Source organism: Dendropsophus ebraccatus, chromosome 3, assembly GCF_027789765.1.
Source record: "Dendropsophus ebraccatus isolate aDenEbr1 chromosome 3, aDenEbr1.pat, whole genome shotgun sequence".
In the NCBI taxonomy this organism is placed as follows: Eukaryota; Metazoa; Chordata; class Amphibia; order Anura; family Hylidae; genus Dendropsophus; species Dendropsophus ebraccatus.
Window position 1 is genome coordinate 41563980 of NC_091456.1, and position 20220 is coordinate 41584199.

Genomic DNA, 20220 nt, shown 5'->3' on the forward strand with positions numbered 1-20220 from the left:
AGATGTATTACTGTGTCCGCACAGTTTTACCGCATAGGTAAGGGAAGAAAACTGGCCTCTCTGCAATTCACTCTCTTTCTCCTGCTCCCTCTGCCGACCATGAGATCATATGACCACTGTATCACATTCAGTTTAGTAAGCTCATACTGAGAATGCAGACATGACAGGGGGCAGAGAATGGGCAGGATGGGGCAGGGTTATGGGCAGGGAGATACAGGACATGCACTGCAAGAATTTTGTACTTTTTGAAATTTCTAGCCACAACTGCTGCGTCAGTCTGTAGAGATGAAAACGCCCCCTTTAAGGTGTGGTAGAAAAAAAAATCTAGTTGAAAAGGTATATACAGTATATAAAACAACTGATTTAAAAGTTACCATTTTTTGGATCTTTTTCATCAGTTCTTTGTGGACTTTCCTGTCTCACTCCACGTGGCATAAATATCAGTGGTTTAGTGCGTGGCTCATGATGATATTTCCTGGTTCTCAACACTAATTCTTCATGTCCTTCAGGCGACTTCTCATCCATTTTTCCTGATTTTCTTACAGGGTATTCAGTCCAATCCTTCTCCAATTTGCTTCCAGATACAAAAACTCCACAATTCTCATCACAACGAAAGAATCTCTGACCACGAAATGTCCCATCTGTAAAGCCTTTCCCCACTGCAGACTCCTAAAAGGCAAAATAAGTCAAGATAAAATAAAACTTAGATTTACACCATGGTTTCCATTATACACAGAGACTACATAGCAGTGCTGGATTGATTGTATGAATGGCCCCTGACTGACCCCATCTACAATAGGGTCATGTTTAGGAATGAGGAGAAAAAAAAATAGCACTGCAAACAGTATTATTTTTTCCATCAAATTAAAGGGGTTATCCACCTAAGAACTAAAGAACAAAATGCTATCTGCTCTTATTTACCAAGTCCTTCTGAGTACTTTGAGCCATCTCCAGTGTTTCTAGCTGCTGCCATTACCGAGTTACAAGCTTTTCTAAAAGCTGATCTATATCCAAGATGGCGCCAGCCAGGAAACTACATTTCCCATCATGCATCTCCCTGATTGGTCCATATGGGCACTCACCCCCTTAGCTTTCTTTCCTGATCACTGCTGTCATTACTATTGCACAGTAAACACAGGACTGTTTTTTTTTTTCAATGATTTTGCATTACGTCCCCCCAGTACATATTCCATACTAGCTGGCGATGTAGCAGAGCTGATGCACGCATGGTGTAGCTTTGTGCTGCATAATGTGCATTTGTTTACCACGGGATAGGGGGTATAGTGCAGGTTTGGACCTCTGCTTGCTGACTGTGAATGAAAGCATTCTAGTTCCATCCAAACTCTAAGAACATCCATAACACTTACAATATACAAAGATGTGACACAAAGACAGGTACATATGCCTGCATTCACTGACAGCAAGCAGAGATAGAACTATAACTTTTCATATTACAGAGACCTAGGCTCAGGGACACATGAAAGTCTATTGACATTCTAGACAGCTAATCTGCACATTCTAGACAGCTAATCTGTCCCAAAGAGATGAGATCACATGTCCTGTGTCTACAAAGGGAGAGGGAGCTCAGCTTTGTCAGAGTGGACACAGAGAAGACGAATTTAGACATCCAGAGCAGATAAGAATGAGAAAGAAACAGGGGGTGCAAGATAGGTTGTACATGTATATTAGACAGAGTGATATTGGAAAGGGGGATTGTGTAAAATATTGTTTTTGTTACCCGGATAACCCCTTTAAGGAATCCACAGGGAAGACCCCAGTAGAGCCGATCATACAAAGCTTAAAGGAGAACTCAGGCCAGGATCCAATTTTTTTAATTGCTCGGGTAGGGCAAAATTACATCCACTTCTTTCCCCAGCTCCAGCGCTGTTGCCCGCGGCTCCACGTCCCAAGACCAGGAAGTGGCCGTATATAAGGGACCAAATTGGTGTTATGTGGATGGCAGCGCTGGAGTCAGGAAGGTAAGTGGATGTTATATTCTTTGTCCACCCCTTCCCCTGGTCGGAGTTCTCCTCTAACTTTTTTTTATCACGTTATTAATTCATAACTCACCATAAGCTGCACGCCAAAAAAGATCTCTTGTTCGTGATTGACAGATCCTTTGTAACAAAGCACACCTCTCTCTTTGCGTCCACTAGACGATTTGACTTGCACCCAGACACGATCCCCAGGTTTCAAGTTCATGACGTCCCGTAGTCTTTTAGCGTCCATATAAAAAGCATACCTCTCTTCTGTATCTGTCACTGCTAGTAATATTCTCCATACCGAGAGTCCAATTTCTTGTACAGACAATGGATCTACAGCAACCACCTTCTCGGTTTCGAATACTCGCAGCCACAGAGTGGGGGAATGGAACAGACCATTATCCATCCGGGAGAGGTTGGCGGGTGGGGCTGCAGTCGTCACTTTTAACAGACTCCCCCGCTCCACTCGGTTATGTTTGCCATCAGCATTTTGCAGAAGTGATGAGAAGTTACATAGAGCAATATATAAATTTGAAGATGACATTTCAATCACACGTCTTCGATACGTCTACAAAAAAGGGAAACGGGGAAACCTGGAAGAGGAAAGAAAAGAATGGTGAAGAGCCCTTGGCTATACATAATGGCAGTGATGCTTTATGTTACTACTTAGTAAAGTGCTGAAAGTCAGATGAGATAAGGCTGGGTTCACACACTGTTAGGGGGCATTCACACGTCCGCAAATATGCGGATGCTATGGACGGGGAAGGAATGTAACAGATTCGTTCCACTGAGTAACTCCATGGTTCGTATGTACCGTGATTCACAGAAAGCGTGCACAAGGCCTCAGTGCTGTACGCTCAATCCTGTGTCTGCTGCACCACTGGGTCCAGCATAATAAATGTGTAGGTGTGACCAGTGGCCGGAATAGTTACTGGCTGCCCTTAAAGGGGTGGTCCAGCGAAAATCTTTTTCTTTCAAATCAACTGATATCAGAAAGTTATATAGATTTGTAATTTACTTTTATTAAAAAATCTCAAGTCTTCCCATACTTATTAGCTGCTAGATTTCATGCAGGAAATGTTATTTTATTTTCAGTCTGACACAGTGCTCTCTGCTGACATCTCTGGCTGAGACAGGAACTCTGTCTCGGTTTTATATAAATCCCCATAGAAAACCTTTCCTGCTCTGGACATTTCCTGTATCGGCCAGAGGTGGCAGCAGAGAGCAATGTGTCAGACTGAAAATAAAACATTTCCTGCAGGACATTTAGTAGCTAATAAGTATGGGAAGACTTGAAATTTTTTGATAGAAGCAAATTACAAATCTATATAACTTTCTTTCAAATCAACTGATGTCAGAAAAAGATTTTTGCTGGATATAGTGACTGTACCACCAGGCCCAGACTGAAGCACTGGAGGCGGCCGACTCACCCTTAGTGGGAGGAAACCCCAGCCCCTCTATGATAGGGTTTCATTGATTCTAATGGAGTCACGTCATGGATGGGCTGGGGTTTCTTTAGCCTGGGCCTGGTGGTACAGTCACTAAGGGTATGTTCACACTAAGGAATCAGTGCTGAATTTCAAGATGATTTCACATAAAAATGTATACAGAATCTGTTTGAAATCTTGCTCATAAAATATGAACATTTCTATTTTTACGCTCATTCGCCCACACAGCGGAAGTTTCGTTAGGAAAATTCTGTCGCGGATCCCAATGGGGCTTGAATTCCACTCAAATTCTGCCAGAGCTGAACAGGCGAGAAATTTTGAGCAGAAAACTTTCCTCTTCAATTCCTGGCAGATTCCTCAGTGTGAACATACCCCAAGGGCGAATAGTTATATGCCACAGATTGGGCACTTCCATCATTGCAGGAGGTAGGAGAGAATAGAAGGGCACCTGCTATATGACGAGACTCAGCAGACAGCAGGCCTAGACTATTATGGTGCTCAGGTCTACTCACAGCTGAGTGCGGAGTACTTCCCATTTCTGAGAGTAACTCTTTCCTGTGTACATGGTGGGCATTCAGCTTTTACTCCATTGCTATCTGATATATACTCACCATGTGACAGGGAGATGGTGGAGGCTTCACAGGTATCTCCTCAGTGCTCCACAAACTGCTGTGTAACTACAACTCCCAGCATGTCTAACACGTCTCACTATGGTGCAATCAAGAAGGCAAAGTACATGTAGCATCTCTAGGTGTGCACTCACCTTCATGCAATGTCTCCTCCTTCAGACACAGGTTCGCAGGGAGCAGCAGCCCTCGCCCTCTCAGGGAGATTCCATACAACATTACACACCACAAACTTCAGAGTTGAGGCTGGGAGTTTACAACGAGGAAGTGTGAGAGTGTGAAACTGGCAGCTCAGGCAGCCAATCAGTGACAAGGAGGAGTTACGAGAACCAATAAAGATGCAGGAGGGGCGGGATGGGAAAGTCCCAGTTTGTGACAGAGGGAAAACAGAAGTGTGAGGTGTATGATACCAACCCTGTGTGCTGTATACTATATACCAACCCTGTGTGCTGTATACTATATAACTATCCTGTATGTGCTGTATACTATATACCAACCCTGTGTGCTGTATACTATATACCAACCCTGTGTGCTGTATACTATATAACTATCCTGTATGTGCTGTATACTATATACCAACCCTGTGTGCTGTATACTATATACCAACCCTGTGTGCTGTATACTATATAACTATCCTGTATGTGCTGTATACTATATACCAACCCTGTGTGCTGTATACTATATACCAACCCTGTGTGCTGTATACTATATACCTATCCTGTGTGTGCTGTATACTATATACCAACCCTGTGTGCTGTATACTATATACCAACCCTGTGTGCTGTATACTATATAACTATCCTGTGTGTGCTGTATAGTATATACCAACCCTGTGTGCTGTATACTATATACCAACCCTGTGTGCTGTATACTATATACCAACCCTGTGTGCTGTATACTATATACCAACCCTGTGTGCTGTATACTATATACCAACCCTGTGTGCTGTATACTATATAACTATCCTGTGTACTGTATACTATATACCAACCCTGTGTGCTGTATACTATATACCAACCCTGTGTGCTGTATACTATATACATATTCTGTGTGCTGTATACTATATACCAACCCTGTGTGCTGTATACTATATACCTATCCTGTGTGCTGTATACTATATACCAACCCTGTGTGTACTGTATACTATATACCAACCCTGTGTGCTGTATACTATATACCAACCCTGTGTGCTGTATACTATATACCTATCCTGTGTGCTGTATACTATATACCAACCCTGTGTGCTGTATACTATATACCTATCCTGTGTGCTGTATACTATATACCAACCCTGTGTGCTATATACTATATACCAACCCTGTGTGCTGTATACTATATACCTATCCTGTGTGCTGTATACTATATACCAACCCTGTGTGCTGTATACTATATACCTATCCTGTGTGCTGTATACTATATACCAACCCTGTGTGCTGTATACTATATACCAACCCTGTGTGCTGTATACTATATACCTATCCTGTGTGCTGTATACTATATACCAACCCTGTGTGCTGTATACTATATAACTATCCTGTGTGTGCTGTATACTATATACCTATCCTGTATGTGCTGTATACTATATACCAACCCTGTGTGCTGTATACTATATACCTATCCTGTGTGTGCTGTATACTATATACCTATCCTGTGTGCTGTATACTATAAACCAACCCTGTGTGCTGTATACTATATAACTATCCTGTGTGCTGTATACTATATACCTATCCTGTGTGCTGTATACTATATACCTATCCTGTGTGCTGTATACTATATACCAACCCTGTGTGCTGTATACTATATACCTATCCTGTGTGATGTATACTATATACCTATCCTGTGTGTGCTGTATACTATATACCTATCCTGTGTGCTGTATACTATATACCAACCCTGTGTGCTGTATACTATATACCTATCCTGTATGTGCTGTATACTATATACCAACCCTGTGTGCTGTATACTATATACCTATCCTGTATGTGCTGTATACTATATACCTATCCTGTGTGCTGTATACTATATACCAACCCTGTGTGCTGTATACTATATACCTATCCTGTGTGCTGTATACTATATACCAACCCTGTGTGCTGTATACTATATACCTATCCTGTGTGCTGTATACTATATACCAATTCTGTGTGCTGTATACTATATACCTATCCTGTGTGCTGTATACTATAATCCTATCCTGTGTGCTGTATACTATATAGCTATCCTGTGTGTGCTGTATACTATATACCTATCCTGTATGTGCTGTATACTATATACCAATTCTGTGTGCTGTATACTATATACCTATCCTGTGTGCTGTATACTATAATCCTATCCTGTGTGCTGTATACTATATACCTATCCTGTATGTGCTGTAAACTATGTACCAACCCTGTGTGTACTGTATACAATATACCTATCCTGTGTGCTGTATACTATATACCAACCCTGTGTGTGCTGTATACTGTATATACCTATCCTGTGTGTGCTGTATACTATATAGCTATCCTGTGTGCTGTATAGTGTATACCTATCCTGTGTGTGCTGTATACTGTATATACCTATCCTGTGTGTGCTGTATACTATATACCTATCCCGTGTGTGCTGTATACTATATACCTATCCCGTGTGTGCTGTATTCTATGTACCAATCCTGTGTGCTGTATACTGTATATACCAATTCCTGTGTGTGCTGTATACTGTATATACCAATTCCTGTGTGTGCTGTATACTATATACCTATCCTGTGTGCTGTATACTATATACCTATCCTGTGTGTGCTGTATACTATATACCAATTCTGTGTGTGCTGTATACTATATACCTATCCTGTGTGTGCTGTATACTATATACCAACCCTGTGTGTACTGTATACTATATACCTATCCTATGTGTGCTGTATACTATATACCCATCCTGTGTGTGCTGTATACTATATACCTATCCTGTGTGTGCTGTATACTATATACCTATCCTGTGTGCTGTATACTATATACCAACCCTGTGTGTACTGTATACTATATACCTATCCTGTGTGCTGTATACTATATACCTATCCTGTGTGTGCTGTATACTATATACCAACCCTGTCTGTGCTGTATACTATATACCTATCTTGTGTGTGCTGTATACTATATACCTATCCTGTGTGTGCTGTATACTATATACCTATCCTGTGTGCTGTATACTATATACCTATCCTGTGTGTGCTGTATACTGTATACCTATCCTGTGTGCTGTATACTATATACCTATCCTGTGTGTGCTGTATACTATATACCTATCCTGTCTGTGCTGTATACTATGTACCTATCCCCCGCTGTAGGGTCCCGGTCAGTCAGTGACAGGTACTTCTCTTGCCACTGACTCCTTTAAATGCAGAGATTGCCATGTTTGAGGGGTTAATGGGGGTCATTATCCCTGGCTTCTGACATATTAATGTATATAGGGCTGCTCACACTGAAGCAGCCCCCTCCCACACACATTAAAGCCTCTTCACGGCAGGAACGTTTCCACACGTTCCTACACCTCAGGGCATCAGCAGTAGGAATAGATACAGCCGTGTGGTTGACGTGAAGGGGTTAAAGTGAATCTGCCAGCTGTCATTCATGTTCCAATCTCATGACACTGTTAGATAGCTGTTAGGTCGAGAAGACACACAGTACCTTTCATGTATCCAGCTGGGCCTCCAGAATGTAGAAAAATACTTTTATGTTTTGGCGCAAAGAGTCAGAGACTTTTCCAAGCTCCTGAATGGCTGAATGTACTATATACCTATCCTGTGTGCTGTATACTATATACCTATCCTGTGTGCTGTATACTATATACCTATCCTGTGTGTGCTGTATACTATATACCTATCCTGTGTGCTGTATACTATATACCTATCCTGTGTGCTGTATACTATATACCTATCCTGTGTGTGCTGTATACTATATACCTATCCTGTTTGTGCTGTATACTATATACCCATCCTGTGTGTGCTGTATACTATATACCCATCCTGTGTGTGCTGTATAGTGTATACTTATCCTGTGTGTGCTGTATACTATATACCTATCCTGTGTGTGCTGTATACTATATACCTATCCTGTGTGTGCTGTATACTATATACCCATCCTGTGTGTGCTGTATACTATATACCCATCCTGTGTGTGCTGTATACTATATACCCATCCTGTGTGTGCTGTATAGTGTATACTTATCCTGTGTGTGCTGTATACTATATACCTATACTGTGTGTGCTGTATACTATATACCTATCCTGTGTGTGCTGTATACTATATACCTATCCTGTGTGCTGTATACTATATACCAACCCTGTGTGCTGTATACTATATACCTATCCTGTATGTGCTGTATACTATATAACTATCCTGTGTGTGCTGTATACTATATACCTATCCTGTGTGTGCTGTATACTATATACCAACCCTGTGTGCTGTATACTATATACCTATCCTGTGTGTGCTGTATACTATATACCTATCCTGTGTGCTGTATACTATATACCTATCCTGTGTGTGCTGTATAGTGTATACCTATCCTGTGTGCTGTATACTATATACCCATCCTGTGTGTACTGTATACTATATACCTATCCTGTGTGTGCTGTATACTATATACCAACCCTGTGTGCTGTATACTATATACCTATCCTGTGTGTGCTGTATACTATATACCTATCCTGTGTGTGCTGTATACTATATACCTATCCTGTGTGCTGTATACTATATACCTATCCTGTGTGTGCTGTATACTATATACCAACCCTGTGTGCTGTATACTATATACCTATCCTGTGTGCTGTATACTATATACCTATCCTGTGTGTGCTGTATAGTGTATACCTATCTTGTGTGCTGTATACTATATACCAACCCTGTGTGCTGTATACTATATACCAACCCTGTGTGCTGTATACTATATACCTATCCTGTGTGTGCTGTATACTATATACCAACCCTGTGTGCTGTATACTATATACCTATCCTGTGTGCTGTATACTATATACCTATCCTGTGTGTGCTGTATAGTGTATACCTATCTTGTGTGCTGTATACTATATACCTATCCTGTGTGCTGTTTACACGGAACGATTATCGGGCCGATTCTCGCGATAATGATCCAATACGAACGATAATCGTACGTGTAAACGCGGCGAACGATCAATAAATCGTTAATTTTGATCTTTTAACATGTTGATCGGGGCGGCGCAGGGGGCTGCGGTTGAGCAGGGGGCCGGGCTGCGGGCGCGCGATTGCAAAACGATCGCAAAATGGTTTTTCCGTACAATATATCGTACCGTCTAAACGCTGATCGTTATAAAAAAAAAATTGTTACTTCGAAATCGTTAATCGTACGATCGGGCCAATAATCGCCTCGTGTAAACTTAGCATTACAAAGAGCAATATATAAAATTGGAGATGACATTTCAATCATCCGTCTTCGATACGTCTATTAAAAAGGAAAACGGGGAACCTGGCAGAGGAATGAAAAGAAACAGCTCCAAATATCTGATCCATACTGCACCCAGCCGACTGAAGAGAACCACGGATTTACAGCCGAGCTGCAATTCTCCACAATGAACGGGGAAGAGCCCTTGGCTATACCTAATGGCAGTGACGCCTTATGTTACTACTTAGGGCCCTATTCCACTGGACGATTATCGTTCAGATTATCGTTAAATCGTTCGAATCTAAACTATAATCGTTCGGTTGAAATGCAGTTAACGATTAACGACCGAACGAGAAATCGTTGATCGTTATAAATCACACGTTTCATGAATCACAGAAGGTGCGGATTGTGGAGCTGGGCAGTGGACTCAGCATCATATTGAAGCATGGAGTCCACTGCGCAGCTTCATGGTTCACACGTTCTGTCATTCATAGAACATGTGCATGAGGCCTTTGCATAAGGCACTATTGAGTCCAGCATAATAAATGTGTAGGTGTGACCAGTGGCCTGAGCATAGTTACTGGCCGACCATAAGGGCGTGTTCACACTATGGAATCAGTGCAGAATTTCAAGCAACAGAGATTCCACTTGAAGTTCCACTGATTCAATAGGATGTCTCACGTGCACTCCGCCATCCGCCCAAAGAATTCTGCGCATTTACACAGAATTATCTGCCAAAGATTTGAAGCCAATGCCAGAAATGGGTTTGAAAAGGAGAAATCTCAGGCTTTCCTTTATGACCTGATCTCTGTTTATAGTTTGTTTCTGGCTTTGGCTCCAAATCTTTGGCAGATAATCTGTCAGATAATCTTTCTGTGTAAATGGATTGAATAGATATGAGCCACAGATTGCCTTTTTATATCTTCATAGGAGGTACAAGAGCATAGAATACAGCTTGGCACCTGCTTTCACACAAGACAAGAGACAGCAGGCCCAAACACTCAGGTCAGGTCTTCTCACAGCAGAATGTTGAGAACTTCTCATTTCTGACATTAAGGGTACATTCACACTTAACGGATCCGTAGCAGATTTCATTAAGGGTGCCTTCACACCTACCGGATCCGCAGCGGATTTTCATGCAGTGAGTTTGCAGCAAAATCAGCTGCGGATACTGTACTGTGAAGCTCAATGGGTCCCATACACGCAGCGGAGCCGCTGCCTGCAAGGGACCCGGCCCCTTTAATCCCTGCGCTGCCGCCGGCCGCCCGCAGCTTACAGCCCCGGCCCCCTTAAACCCCCGCACCGCCAGCATGCCCGATCGCCGCCCGGGGCCCCCCACACACAGCATACATCACCTGCTGGGGCCGTGGCTGTGTGATGTATGCTGGGGGCCGGGGGGGGGGAGGTCAGGGCTGCGTGCGGGGATTTAAGGGGCCAGGTCCCATGTAGGCAGCTGCGTGTATGGGTGTATGGGACCCATTGAGCTTCACAGTACAGTATCTGCAGCTGATTTAGCTGCAAACTCGCAGCATGAAAATCCGCTGCGGATCCTGTAGGTGTGAACGCACCCTAAAGAGTACACTTTTACACTCTCTGGTACACTCTCTGTAAAATCACACATGAATTGAACGGCGCCGGCATAGGAAAGCCGGTGCCACGGTCCTTTTTTTGAACTGCGGCCCTTTCCCACATACGACGCTGCTCTATTCATGGTTACCGGGCCGAGGGTGAAGCACTGACGGTGGGCCGGCCCGCCCCAGTCGGAGGGGACCCCTGCCCCTCCATGATGCGGCTCCATTTATTCTAATGGAGCCACGCCATGGAGGGGCGGACTCTTTCCTGTCTACATGGTGGTTATTCAGCTTTTAGTCCATTGCCTTCTGGTATATACTCACCATGTGACAGGGAGAATGGTGGCGGCTTGGAGTTGGGAGAGGTCGCGTCTCACTATGGTGTAATCTCACTATGGTGTAATCTCACTATGGTGTAATCTCACTATGGTGTATCACGTCTCACTATGGTGTAATCATGAAGGCAAAAGTAGCATCTATAATAGTGTGTTTACACAGACAGATTTATCTGACAGATTCTTGTCACCAAAACCAGGAATGGATCTGAAAAGAGGAGAAATCTCAGTCTTTCCTATATGACCTGTTTCCTTTTTATAATCTGTTCCTGGCTTTGGATTCAAAAATCTGTCAGTTAAATATATGTAAATGCACCATTAGTGTCCACTCACCTTCATGTTGTAATGTTATACTGTATTATAATACACTAGAAAATGTACCCGGTGCTGCCCGGGTATAAAGTGTCAGTGTGTTAATTAGATTTGTTCTAAGGTGCCCAGGAGGCCAAGCTAAAGGTATTGTTTCATCTGAGTTAATCAGTGGAATTAGTGTATACCTGTAGTGCATAGTTGGAGGGGTTCTGTATACCCACAATGTATAGTTTTTAGGGGTCTCGCATATCTGTAGTGCATAGTTGGGGGGGCTGTATACCTATAGTGTATAGTTGAGGGAGGTCCTGTATACCTGCAGTGTACAGTTGGTGAAGGTCCTGTATACCTATACTGTATAGTTCGGGGGTCCTGTATACCTGTAGTATATAGTTGGTGCTGTATACCTGTAATGTATAGTTGGTGGAGGTCTTGTATACCTGTAGTTTATAGTTTGAGGGTCTTGGATACCTGTAGTGTATAATTGGTGGAGGTCTTGTATACCTGTAGTATATAGTTCGGGGGTCCTGTATACCTGTAGTAAATAGTTTGAGGGTCCTGTATAACTATAGTATAGAGTTGGTGGAGGTCCTGTATACCTGTAGTGTATAGTTTGGGGTCCGATATACCTGTAGTATATAGCTGGTGGAGTTCCTGTATACCTATAGTATATTTGGGGTCCTGTATACTTGTAGTATAGAGTTGGTGAAGGTGCTGTATACCTGTATTATAGAGTTGGTGTAGGTCCTGTATACCTGTAGTGTATAGTTTTGGGGTCCTGTATACCTGTAGTGTATAGTTGGTGGAGGTCCTGTATACCTGAAGTATATAGTTGGTGGAGGTCCTGTATACCTGTAGTATATAGTTTTGGGGTCCTGTATACCTGTAGTGTAAAGTTTGGGGTCCTGTATACCTGTAGTATATAGTTTTGTGGAGGTCCCGTGCACTTGTAGTATATAGTTTTGGGGTCCTGTATACCTGTAGTGTCCTGTATACCTGCAGGGTTGTATTTACCCGTATGGCAGTGTTATTCAGTCACAGAGTGTCGGTATTGGTCATGTCTGGTATGGGGGTGTTATCCAGTCACAGTATGGCGGTATTGGTCAGGTCTGGTGTGGCGGTGTTATCCAGTCACGGTATGGTGGTATTGTTCAGGTCTGGTATAGCAGTGTTATCCAGTCACAGTATGGCAGTATCGGTCAGGTCTGATATGATGGTGTTATCCAGTCACAGTATGGTGGTATTGGTCAGGACTGGTGTGGCGGTGTTACCCAGTCACAGTTTGCCGGTATTGGTCAGGTCTGGTATGGCAGTGTTATCCAGTCACAGTATGGCGGTATTGGTCAGGTCTGGTATGACAGTGTTATCCAGCACACTATGGCGGTATTGGTCAGGTCTGGTATGGCAGTGTTATCCAGTCATAGTATGGCGGTATTGGTCAGGTCTTATATGACAGTGTTATCCAGTCACAGTATGGCGGTATTGGTCAGGTCTGGTATGACAGTGTTATCCAGTCACAGTATGGCGGTATTGGTCAGGTCTGGTGTGGCAGTGTTATCCAGTCACAGTATGGCAGTATTGGTCAGGTCTGGTGTGGCAGTGTTATCCAGTCACAGTATGGCGGTATTGGTCAGGTCTGGTGTGGCAGTGTTATCCAGTCACAGTATGGCGGTATTGGTCAGGTCTGGTCTGGCAGTGTTATCCAGTCACAGTATGGCGGTATTGGTCAGGTCTGGTATGACAGTGTTATCCAGCACAGTATGGCGGTATTGGTCAGGTCTGGTGTAGCAGTGTTACCCAGTCACAGTTTGGTATATCTGTTGTGCCCTGTATATACATGTACTGTATGGATGGAGTAGGGGGTCCTGTATATACATGTACTGTATAGATGGAGTAGGGGTCCTGTATATACATGTTCTGTATAGATGGAGTAGGGGGCCCTGTATATACATGTACTGTATAGTTGGAGTAGGGGGTCCTGTATATACATGTACTGTATGGATGGAGTAGGGGGTCCTGTATATACATGTACTGTATAGTTGGAGTAGGGGGTCCTGTATATACATGTACTGTATAGATGGAGTAGGAGGCCCTGTATATACATGTACTGTATGGATGGAGTGGGGGGTCCTGTATATACATGTACTGTATAGTTGGAGTAGGGGGTCCTGTATATACATGTACTGTATAGATGGAGTAGGGGGTCCTGTATATACATGTACTGTATAGATGGAGTAGGGGGTCCTGTATATACATGTACTGTATAGATGGAGTAGGGGGTCCTGTATATACATGTACTGTATAGATGGAGTAGGGGGCCCTGTATATACATGTACTGTATAGATGGAGTAGGGGGTCCTGTATATACATGTACTGTATAGATGGAGTAGGGGGTCCTGTATATACATGTACTGTATAGATGGAGTAGGGGGCCCTGTATATATATGTACTGTATAGATGGAGTAGGAGGTCCTGTATATACATGTACTGTATAGATGGAGTAGGGGGTCCTGTATACATGTACTGTATAGATGGAGTAGGGGGCCCTGTATATACATGTACTGTATAGATGGAGTAGGGGGTCCTGTATATACATGTACTGTATAGATGGAGTAGGGGGTCCTGTATATACATGTACTGTATAGATGGAGTAGGGGGTCCTGTATATACATGTACTGTATAGATGGAGTAGGGGGCCCTGTATATATATGTACTGTATAGATGGAGTAGGAGGTCCTGTATATACATGTACTGTATAGATGGAGTAGGGGGTCCTGTATACATGTACTGTATAGATGGAGTAGGGGGCCCTGTATATACATGTACTGTATAGATGGAGTAGGGGGTCCTGTATATACATGTACTGTATAGATGGAGTAGGGGGTCCTGTATATACATGTACTGTATAGATGGAGTAGGGGGCCCTGTATACATGTACAGTATAGATGGAGTAGGGGGTCTACCAGTTATTACTGTGGATGTTGTGAGGCAGCTTCCCTAGCAACCATTGCTCTCTGTGAAAATGAAAGCAGTAATCCTATTGGTTGCTAAGGCTCCAACTGCCGTGTCAGCTGCAGCTAATTATATCACCTGTGTTTGCAGTGAGAAGATTTTTCCATTCATCTCTATGAGGCGCCTCTCTTTCCCCTCCCCCTCCCCTCCTGTACATCTGGTGGGGACGGGACCTTCGCAATAACCTTCCCGGGCACCCAATGTATCTGTGTGCCAAATTTGGGGTCAAACGGTTCAGGCGTTTGGAAGTCTATAGAAGACAGACAGACAGACAGACAGAAGGACAGACAGACAGACAGACTTTGATTTTTATGATATAGATAACTGAAAGATGCATTATTATGCCTATACAGTCACGATGCATTATTTATGGTCACTATCACTTCAAAAGCCTTCTTTTCATTTAAGAGCCCATGTGATTCTTAAAATATTTGTAAATGACTCGATTTACCAAAAATGACTCCGCACCACATAAAAAGAGCTCTAACATCTCGGCCACTCACTTTTCTTCAATGTGTTGTTCATTGCTTGTTAGGCTACATCGGTCTCAGGTAACAGGACACAGGAAGTGGAGGTGGGGCTTAGCTAGTGCTATGCATGGAAGAGATCCCAGGCCGTATAACTGCAAACTGTGAGTGCGTCCCCTCCTCCAGAAGGTCCGAATTATGCCTAATTGTTAAAAGGGTTATCCAGTGAAAAACTATTTTTTATTTTTTTTCTTCAAATCAATCGGTACCAGAAAGTTATGTAGATTTGTAATTTACTTCTATTTAAAAATCTCAAGTTTCCCCACACTTATTAGCTGATGTATGTCCTGCAGGAAGTGATGTTTTATTTCCATTCTGACACACTGCTCTCTGCTGCCATCTCTGTCCAAGAAAGGAACTCTGTCCAGAGTAGCAGCTAATGTCCATATAAACCTTTCAAGCTCTAGACAGCCCCTGTGTCAGACTGAAAAGAAAACAACACTTCCTGCAGGACATACTGTACAGCAGCTGATAAGTATGGGAAGACTTGAATTTTTTAAATAGAAGTAAATTACAAATCTATATAACTTTCTGAAACCAGTTGATTTGGGAAAAAAAACAAAAAAAAAAAAGTTTTTGCTGGACAACCCCTTTAAATCAAGGCTTCTCTCATCTCAGACTAGCTATGTAGCCCCTTGTGAAAATACAGTTCCTACTAGAGATGAGAAAAGCAAAACTGATAGGCGTTTGAATCCCATCGGGCTGGCGGCTCCATATAGAGGGTGGATACAGCCTGGGGACCGCCTGGAAAACATGACTACAGCTATGGCCTTAATAATCATATGTAATTGTTAGGAGGCCGAACAGCCTAAGTAGCTCATCTTTCTGTCTGTATGAGGATATTACCTAATAAACAGCTCCCCAGGATCCAATGTTCTGTAGAATTAGCTGACTAGATACTAAATGTATAATTATAGACCTGCTATAGGCTCTCATAAGTAATGTGGGAGCCTCTCTCAGTGGCTCTTTTGGCGATTAATAAAGCTTCCACATTCATGTTTGAGAACAGCAGAGAAAGTACATTGAATAATTAGATTTTCTGAAAAAAGTGCACATTTTTTAGATTGCACTTGATAAGCAGCAGCTGCTATCTCATGATTTAGCCACAGTCTTTATTATAAGCGTATAATAGTAGAGCATAGCGTACTATTGCAGATGGAAGACAGTCATATTGTCTTGCTGCAGTATTATATTAAAAGAAGAAGGGATAAGAGGCTACAGATTTGTATTAAAGGGATTTTACAAGTTTATGTTAAAAAGTTAAATTAGTTCTGGAACTTTCTAAGTTAAAAGGGAACTCCAGGTAGAGGTTAAAAAAAATTAAACTTCTGCAGAAGCATAAAGCATTACTTACCTGTCTATTTCATTTTTGAAACTACCAAAAATCCATTTGTTTTTGGGGGTTTTGTTTTGTTTTGTGTTTCTGCACTTCCCGGTTTATCAGTTGTACACAGTACTACAGGTTCCAGAATGCAATGCTTACCCTTAGCTGTTCATCACAGTCCTCCAGCTTGCCCATTGTGTTCACACATTGCAGTTTCATAGTGTTACTGAATTATTTGCAGTAATTTATCATTTCATTGTGGTCCCACCCACCAAGCACACTGTATTCTCTACCTGTAACACCACACAGCACACTGTATTCTCTACCTGTAACACCACACAGCACACTGTATTCTCTACCTGTAACACCACACAGCACACTGTATTCTCTACCTGTAACACCACACAGCACGCTGTATTCTCTGCCTGTAACACCACACAGCACGCTGTATTCTCTACCTGTAACACCACACAGCATGCTGTATTCTCTACCTGTAACACCACACAGCACGCTGTATTCTCTACCTGTAACACCACACAGCACACTGTATTCTCTACCTGTAACACCACACAGCACGCTGTATTCTCTACCTGTAACACCACACTGCACACTGTATTCTCTACCTGTAATACCACACAGCACGCTGTATTCTCTACCTGTAACACCACACAGCACGCTGTATTCTCTACCTGTAACACCACACAGCACTGTATTCTCTACCTGTAACACCACACAGCACGCTGTATTCTCTACCTGTAACACCACACAGCCCGCTGTATTCTCTACCTGTAATACCACACAGCACGCTGTATTCTCTACCTGTAACACCACACAGCACGCTGTATTCTCTACCTGTAACACCACACAGCACGCTGTATTCTCTACCTGTAACACCACACAGCACGCTGTATTCTCTACCTGTAACACCACACAGCACGCTGTATTCTCTACCTGTAACACCACACAGCACGCTGTATTCTCTACCTGTAACACCACACAGCACGCTGTATTCTCTACCTGTAACACCACACAGCACGCTGTATTCTCTACCTGTAACACCACACAGCACGCTGTATTCTCTACCTGTAACACCACACAGCACGCTGTATTCTCTACCTGTAACACCACACAGCACGCTGTATTCTCTACCTGTAACACCACACAGCACTCTGTATTCTCTACCTGTAATACCACACAGCACGCTGTATTCTCTACCTGTAACACCACACAGCACGCTGTATTCTCTACCTGTAACACCACACAGCACGCTGTATTCTCTACCTGTAACACCACACAGCACACTGTATTCTCTACCTGTAACACCACACAGCATGCTGTATTCTCTACCTGTAACATCACAAAGTGCGCTGCATTCTCTACCTGTAACACCACACAGCGCGCTGTATTCTCTACCTGTAACACCACACAGCACGCTGTATTCTCTGTCTGTAACACCACACAGCACACTGTATTCTCTTTCTGTAACACCACACAACACGCTGTACTCTCTACCTGTAACACCACACAGCATGCTGTATTCTCTACCTGTAACATTGATATTGGAATAAAGTAAAGGACTTTCTGATTTATTTTTTCTTTTAATTTCCATGCACATATTATGATCAATCATCTTTTATCTTGGAAGTTGAACCCCACAATAAGGCTCTGACCCTCTCTGCCGTTTAGCATCATTTACTTGTGTTACTGCATCATTTTTGTGAATACGCTGCAGTACTGCAATGTGTGAACACAGCCCTAATTTCACTGCACACTTCTGCACAATTAGAGAAATCAGTGCAACACCTGCTTCTGGCCGGTCAGAGATGGTGAATCATTCAGGGGATTGGGGGATCCAGCCAAGCCTCCTGGGACATCACTCCCTGCCCCCTGTCTGCATCATCAGCCTGATCTCAGCAAACACACACAATGTGAGACAGAGGCATGGAATATTTGTCTCCTAAGGGGGGGATAGCAGAAGGAGCAGGAGACAATGTGGATTTGCACAGATGCCATTTTTCTTCACTTCCTGGATTTCTATCAGCTACCAGTGTGGCAGAACCGTACAGGTACAGTAATACATTATATAGACACACATTTAACTTTTAAAGTACTTTTAATAGAAAACAAGTTTTTCTGATCCGGAGTTCCCCTTTAAAAGCAATCATACTGTATTTCAGCATTGCAGTAACAGGGCTGTGGACAATCTGTGTGTTGTCATATGGGGCCTCCATTAGGCATACTATTCTAGAAGCAATGGGGGAGATTTATCAGACTTGGTGTAAAGTGAAACTGGCCCAGTTGCCCCTAGCAACCAATCAGATTCCACCTTTCATTTTCCAAAGAGTCTGTGAGGAATGAAAGGTGGAATCTGATTGGTTGCTAGAGGCAACTGAGCCAGTTTCACTTTACACCATGTTTGATAAATCATAAATCTCCTCCAATTATTCTAAAACCAACTGTACAGTTCATGGATTCAATGCAGTGTGGAACATTGCGCACAGAAACAGCAATTTGCTGCTATATAAAAAAGTAAAACATTTCTCTATGTAGTGGGGGTGGGGTGGTGTGGGGTGGGGGGGGGGGGGGGATAGCATACCAAAGTGTCCTGTCTAATCTTATGGCAAAAAGATGTTTATGGTTTACAAGGTGCATGTATATTATGAACAAACAGCTTTTTATACTGGTGTGTGTAGGCTAGCATTGCTTTATGGAATTAGTAGTCGTATCTTTGTGTAGGTCACAATACAGTATGATTGTTACTGTTACTTTTGTTATGGTAATAGCCACTAGCTATACTTAAAGGAGTATTTCTATTAGGCTAGTAGTGCCCAGTATGCACAGGATAGGGCATAATTTAAAGCCCCAGTGGTCGGACCCATCACAATCTCGCAACTAGGGCCCCAGAAATCCCTGCTGCAAGGAGCCGCATTTGGGTTTCTTCAGCGGCTCCATAGAGTATGAATGGAACTGGGGAGCTCAAAATCGAGGGGGTCCCCAATGGTGAGACTCCTTGATATCTTAGTTATAAACTATACCGTGCCTGCTCTGGAGAAGTCCGGGCATTTTGAAAATCCGGCATCTGGCTGGGGCAGGGGGGAATTTGATCAAGAGTACGAATTTACCTCTCCCCGTGCCAACATAGAGCAGAGGAACCCCCTCCGGGCTCTGGGATCACTGTCCCGTCACTCCAGTCACTGATTGGCTGAGGGGGACTGGCATTTTCAACTCAGGGGAAAATGCGTTCCGATGGGGATCCCAAGGCCAGACCCGCTGCTCACCGTGGGCACGGGGAGAGGTAAGTGCGTACTTTTTACCAAATTCCCCCCCTGCCACTGCTGGCTGACGGATGTTCAAAATGGTCAGATTTCTCCTTTAAAGCCAAATATTTGAGAATGCCTGTGGTTACAAGAGTGATTGACAGCCCAGGATGTCAGTGGCTTCTTCAGCTGTCCATTAGGGCAGCTGTTTAACTATAAGCATGTCATTAGACATACTTATAGTTAAAGGGGGCAACGCCTTTTGATTGATGGTGTGATACGCTTTGTGTTGCACATGTCGCACACCCCTGAATCTGTAAAACATTATAAGGCTATGTTCACACAACGCAAGTTCCGTAGTAATCACAGCCGTTTTTGCAACGGCTGTGATTAGTAAGGAATTTACGTTGTGCTGAAGGTTAAGGGAATCCCGTC

General features: G+C 43.1%; 1 protein-coding gene across 3 annotated transcripts in view; it reads right to left on the reverse strand.

Annotated features, from left to right (window-relative positions):
- Positions 1–4310, reverse strand: part of LOC138785529 (ubiquitin carboxyl-terminal hydrolase CYLD-like) — a 30867-nt gene extending 26557 nt beyond the window's left edge. For 2 of the 3 annotated variants that reach the window (XM_069961572.1, XM_069961570.1), the window contains exons 1-3: positions 4194–4310; positions 2071–2575; positions 375–669 (exon numbers count right to left, since the gene is read on the reverse strand). In XM_069961572.1, the coding sequence (XP_069817673.1) occupies positions 375–669; positions 2071–2526 (751 nt within the window). In that variant the 5' untranslated portion in view covers positions 2527–2575; positions 4194–4310. Of the gene's footprint in view, positions 1–374; positions 670–2070; positions 2576–4041; positions 4164–4193 lie in introns of those variants that run through there. The other variant, XM_069961571.1, reaches the window with a different exon arrangement.
- Positions 4311–20220: the final 15910 nt, after the last annotated feature.